Source organism: Castor canadensis, chromosome 14 (genome assembly GCF_047511655.1).
Source record: "Castor canadensis chromosome 14, mCasCan1.hap1v2, whole genome shotgun sequence".
Classification (NCBI taxonomy): domain Eukaryota; kingdom Metazoa; phylum Chordata; class Mammalia; order Rodentia; family Castoridae; genus Castor; species Castor canadensis.
In genome coordinates, this window is record NC_133399.1 from 13468215 (window position 1) to 13474144 (window position 5930).

The following is a 5930-nucleotide window of genomic DNA, read 5'->3' on the forward strand; positions in this document are numbered from 1 at the left end:
TGGGGCTCATGTTTCAGTCCTACTACAGCAGAGATTTTCTTGGTTCCCCATGTGCACAATGTCTCTCAATGGGACTTTTCCTCTTAATTTACCATGTACACATCTCTGTTTGTCTACAATTGTCCATGATTCACACTTGAAACATCAAAGTTTACTCAACTATTTGCCTAGAAATCTGCCTATTGCTCTTTCTAATTTCTATTGCATAGGACTGGGCAGTGCTAAAATTTAGGGTGTTTTTTGCTCTGCTGCAGTGATCTGAAGAAATCTTTGGTAAATTTAAAAATCTGAGATATACCTACCTGGTGCTGCCAGGTAAAGGTACAGCAAAAAGCCTTCAATTTCTCCTTGCATAATGCGTTTGTGTTGTTGGAAATATTAGATGACACTGGGTTTGGGCAGACCGAGAAGAGATTAAATGTTTGGTTCTGACTAAATATACTGTAGCAGGTAGAAATAGTTGAATTTGGTTTTCTCTGTGTATCTCAAACATGCATCATTCTATCCCAAGTAAATCCCTATATTGAGTACCCTGGCAGACACCCTTAAAATTTATTTAGAAAGTTTTTTCTCAATTGGAAAGACATAGAAAAATAAACATGAGTATGTGTTGATGGAATGTTTTCTCTAACAGTATTTGTTTACTCAATTTAGTGATTCTTAGGTATTATATTTTTTCTGGGTAGAGTTTGCTCAGCAAAGTCTTCTTCATGGTGGTCTTTAGTTCCTTGTTTCTGAGACTGAATCTGATGGGACTGAGGAAGGGTGTGAGGACTGTGTAGGTGATGCCCATCAAAGTGTTTCCTTCCAGGGACTGAGGCCCCTTGGTTTTGAGGTAGATGACTGAAGCAAAGCCATAGTGCACGATCACCACTGTGAGGTGGGACGCACAGGTGGAGAAGGCTTTGTGCCACCCTTCAGCTGATGGGATCCTCAAGAGGGAAGTCACAATGAAGGCATAGGAGAGGAGGATGAGGAGGAGGCAACCCAGCATGACTGAGATACACACCAGGCCCACACCCTTGGCCACCACCAGCACATTTTTTCCACAGGCCAAGTTCAACAGAGGTGTCACGTGACAGCCAAAATGGTGGATCTCATTGGGGCCACAGAAGGTGAGGTTGAATATGGCTGTTGTGACCACAGTCCCCATCATGGAGCCACCAACCCAGGACCAGGACACCAGACAGGCACAGCCATGGGGGCTCATGAGCACATTGTAGTGCAGTGGTTGACAGATGGCCACATAGCGGTCATAGCCCATTGCAGTGAGTAGGAAGGAGTGGGTGTAGCCAAATGTGAAGGAAAAGAACATCTGGCAGGCACAGGCCAGGAAGGAGATGGAGTGGTGGGTGGACAGCAGGTCGGACAGCATGCGCGGGATGATGGCCAAGGTGTAGAAGATCTCAGAGATGGACAGGGCACACAGGAAGAGGTACATGGGTGTGTGGAGGCTTTGCTCACTCCAGATGGTGGCCATGATGAGCAGGTTGCCCAGCAGTGTGAACAGATACATCAGGAGAAACAGCAGGAAGAACATCAGCTGAAGATGGGGAAAGGTGGAAAAGCCAATAAAGACGAACTCAGTCACTGCTGAGTGATTGGCTCCTTGCATGGAGGCTGTGCCTGCAGTGAGGTTCAACAGGGAGAGGTCAGCTAGTGGGTTGTAAAGGTTATCTCATTAATCAGGTAGCATTAATTTATTTCCCACCTTTAACAATGCTCTCATCAAATTAGGAAGATGGTACCATTATTTTCATCTCTATCTTGAGTTTTGTTGGCGTACGTATTGAGAATATTGGCATATACAAAGCCTAAGAATATTGCTGGAGGGATGGAGTTGTGGCTGAAGCAGTTAAGCACCTGCCTAACAGGCAAAAAGCCCTGAGTTCAAACCTTACCACTGCCAAAAAATGTTGCTCAGGATGAAAGTATGGAAGTGCCTAATTCAAGAGTTCACTCCAAAAATTATACCTTGCAGTTTTCCTCTACTTTGTTTCCCCTAGTGAAATGAACTCTTTACTGGATGTTTTATCCATTGTTTCCTATGGATATTAGTCCTTGGACCAGGAGCAATTTTATCTTAATTTACATCAGTCCGATTCTTCCTCTGGGGTTATTCTTGGGGGATTCAGATGCAACAGACTGTGTTGTTCTAAGGAAAGTGACAGAAATGAAAATGTTTTGTTTCCAGCCCCCATGAGGCATGTCAGAGTCTATACAACATAACTAACAGACAGAGGGAGATGGAAGGAAGAAGACATGGGCTCATATCCTCTGATCTCAGTCTCCCAAGTAGTTAGATTTGCAGGTGTGAGCCACATGTACCTGGCTTACTTTTTAAATTTCAAGGTGTTATTTGAAGTGCTGGGCTGAAGCCCAGGGTCTATGTATGCAAGGAAAGCATTCTACCACTGACTATGACCCACCCTCTTTTATGGAAAGATTTAAATATTGCTCTCTTGCTGATTTTGAACCATATAATATACAATTGATGACAGAATTATTCCCCCTGCTCTATAATAGATCTCAAAATCTATTCCTTCTATCTACCTCCAAATGTTTCCTCTTTGATCAACCCCTCATTCCCTGCTAACCTTCTTCCTTATGCCTCAAAAGTTGATTAAATGGTAAATTTTATGTACATTTTTAGCACAATAGGAAATCACTTTTAGAGCTGGTAATGCAGCTCAGTGATAGAGCACTTGCTTCACATGTACAAGTCCCTAGGTTCCATCTTCAAAACTGCCAAAAAATCAGTTTTTATTAGCCTATATTAAATTGCACAAAATAATGGGTTTCAGGGTTTGGAGGAGTGGCTCAAGTGGTAAGGCACCTAATAGCAAGTGTGAACCCAAGTTAAAAATCCTGGTTCCATACCAAAAAGCTATGGGGTTTCATTATGACATTTCATACATGAATATAATGTATTTGGTTGTATTTGCCCCCTCTATTACTCTTCCTTATTTCCCGTCCTACTGACCCTTTTTCCCTCTCCCTTCCACCTCTGTAATAGAAGGTAAAATCATAGTGATAAAAAATATCAGTTTTAAAAAATGTAGTTAGTCAACTTTCAGTTAGTTTAACCTCAGATAAAATACCTCAGATGTGCTGGATGCCCAGAGCACCCACACTTGACAAGGTACTATGCCCCATGCAGTATGGCAACCAGGATCTGAACTTAGGTTTGTCTAATGACAATTCATGTCTTTTCCTGACTTAATATTATCTCATTATTTCTTGATGGCTATTAATGAAAATCAGAAGCTATTCTCAGAAGAAGGAGATGACCCTTCTCCATGGTAAATCATGCCCACACTGTCTCTCCTTATGTCACCAAACATCCCAAGAATCCACAAAAAGAATGAACTATGAGAAGATGAAGATGGGTCACATCTGGAGGTGACAGCTGAGGGCTGAAAATGCCACCCTGTGGCATGACACAGATTAGATGTAGCTAAAAGGGAGATCTATCCATTCTAGAAAATGTAAAACCATCGAGAGAATAAAGTGTCTGTGGCTTCCAGGGATTCTTGAGGGAAAATGGAAGAAAGAAGAATATGGAGGATTTTTAAGGGGGTAAAATTATACTGTCTGATATGGCAATGGTATTATAATGGTGGATATCTATTATTGAGCATTTGTCAAAACCCAGGTAATGGGCAATGCCCAGAGTGACCTCTAATACTATGTGGATTTTGTGAGTGTAACAGAGAGATAGAAGCAGAGCTAGAAAGTGAGAGAGAGGGAGAGAGAAAGAGAGTGAGATGAGGGAAAAATTGAAGGGAAACAGGCATAAATAGAACTTTCTTGCACTTAGGGGAAATGTATGATGTGTTCAGTTTAACATCCAGAAACTTGGGGACTAAGCCAGGCATGTAAATGTCCTGTTCAAAAAATCCCTAAGTAGTATAACCCAAGTTTAGCATAGGGACAATTAGGACAGTGTTACTTATTCATCTCTGACCTTGATTTACTAGATGCCAGTACTATACCCCAATAGTGACCATCAGATATCACACATTGCCAAATGTCCAGTGGGGGACAGAGTCAACCCCAATTCAGAACCATGGTTTGGGTCTGCCTTCTCTCTCAGACACCATCTTGCTCTACCTGTTCCTCTGTCATGGGTAGCTCTTCTTATGAAACTGTTTTCTTTTCCTCTTTGTGACCATCTCCCATCTCAGCCATCTCCTCCCTGTCTTTTGTCTGTGTCCTGTCATCCTTAACTTTTCACCATCACCTCATCTGGCCCATTGATGCCTTCCTTATTCTTTACACCCCATAGATGTGGTATGGAGACTCTCCTTTCTCAATGTCCTTGTCTCTCTTTCATCTGCCTCTCCCCAGCCATTTTTCTATTAGTCTCTGGCTAAACAGATCAAGAAGTGATGTTAAAAGCAAGTAGACATCCTGGATGAATGAGCAATGGCTCTCCTCTGTCTGTGCTTCAGTTTTCTCACCTGTCCAAAGAACCTACCTTAGGATGTAGCAGGAAATCCACAAAAGATAGTCTGCTGAGCAATCGTCACACTATCTTGATGTCTCCTACTCCATGGACTCAAATTGCCTGAGAAGCTATATAAAATGTAGTTTTCTGTGTCACTGATTGATGTTAGTTCTTCGGGTCCCTCCTGGTCAGGTGGATGGGAGAAAAGGTAACTCGTCTGGTTAATGCTGAACCCTGGTAAGAGGCCCTGGTTTAAAGTCCCTGTGCAGGAGCACCAATGTGGCATAGCCTGGTGGACAGGGAGCCTGATGGAGCCCAATCACCATCATTTATCCCTCCCCCTCTTCCTGCCCACTGCCTCCTCTGGTCCTGCTGCCTTGCCTCTGTTACAGGGATCCTGGAGCCCCAAGGGACCCTGCCATGGGTAAGGCAACCTCAGGGAACCAGTGTCCTCACTTTCCTTCCCTCTCTGCTTTCTAGGATTGAGTCAATTCCCTGGGCTTCTCAGGCCTTGAGAAGAGACTAATGGTCTACATATTTGAGACTTGGGGACCTGGCTATTTTTAACAGGAGAGCAGCCCTGCCATTGCCCATGGGGACTGCCTGCCTGCCTTGCTCTCTCCATTTTCCTCCTTCTATTCCTTATGTCTCTTGCCCTATTGGATGTATTATTCAGGATTCATAAAAATCAAACACATGAACATATTTGTTTCTTCTTAAGTAATCAAAAACTATATATAAGGCTAAGGGCCATACAGCAGCCAGGCAACTGATCACAAGGATGCTTTGCATGGGTTTTCTTTTAGGCCTGCATTTGTTTATGGGCCATGTTCAATAAGGATGACCGTGACACCACTATTAATTAATCATACATTCTATAATGGGCACTACTCTCTATTAAATTATTGCATATAATGCACAAAAAATCTGAGAATATTTGCATGCTGATTGACATGTCAAAATACTTCAAGTAATAAGTTGGTAGGAACTACAATTTTAAAGAGATTATCATTTTTTTTGTGGTACTGGAGGTTGATCTTGGGGAGTCATTCTTAGCCAGGCATTCTACATTCTCTGACCTAAGAGGTTGTATCTTGATGCAGCCATCATTGCAAGAAATATCATTATGGTGAAAATTAAGTTAATATATATAATATACCAAATATCCTAGCTTAGCTAACACTACCTTAAATGTAATCAGAACACTGCCATTAGCCTCGGCTGACCAGAATCATCCAACACAAAGCCTTGTTTCTAATAAGGCATTGAACATCTCTTGTAATTTACTGAATACAGTATATGTAAACTGCAGAATATCATCTCCTAATGATATTAAACACTGAGTACTTAATGCCATATTGTAAAACTACACCAAAACACAAAACTTGCAGTATTCTCCTGCAAGTACAATGTTTGCCCACTCAGCTGGGAAAATTTTCAAATTTATTAACAGAATTGGAACAAATGTGTGGGAATTGAT

General features: G+C 42.0%; 1 protein-coding gene across 1 annotated transcript; it reads right to left on the reverse strand.

Moving 5' to 3' along the window:
• Window positions 1-667: 667 nt before the first annotated feature.
• Window positions 668-1615, reverse strand: LOC141416338 (olfactory receptor 10H1-like). Its single transcript, XM_074053408.1, has one exon. It carries the CDS (start codon window positions 1613-1615, stop codon window positions 668-670), a length of 948 nt encoding a protein of 315 aa, XP_073909509.1.
• Window positions 1616-5930: the final 4315 nt, after the last annotated feature.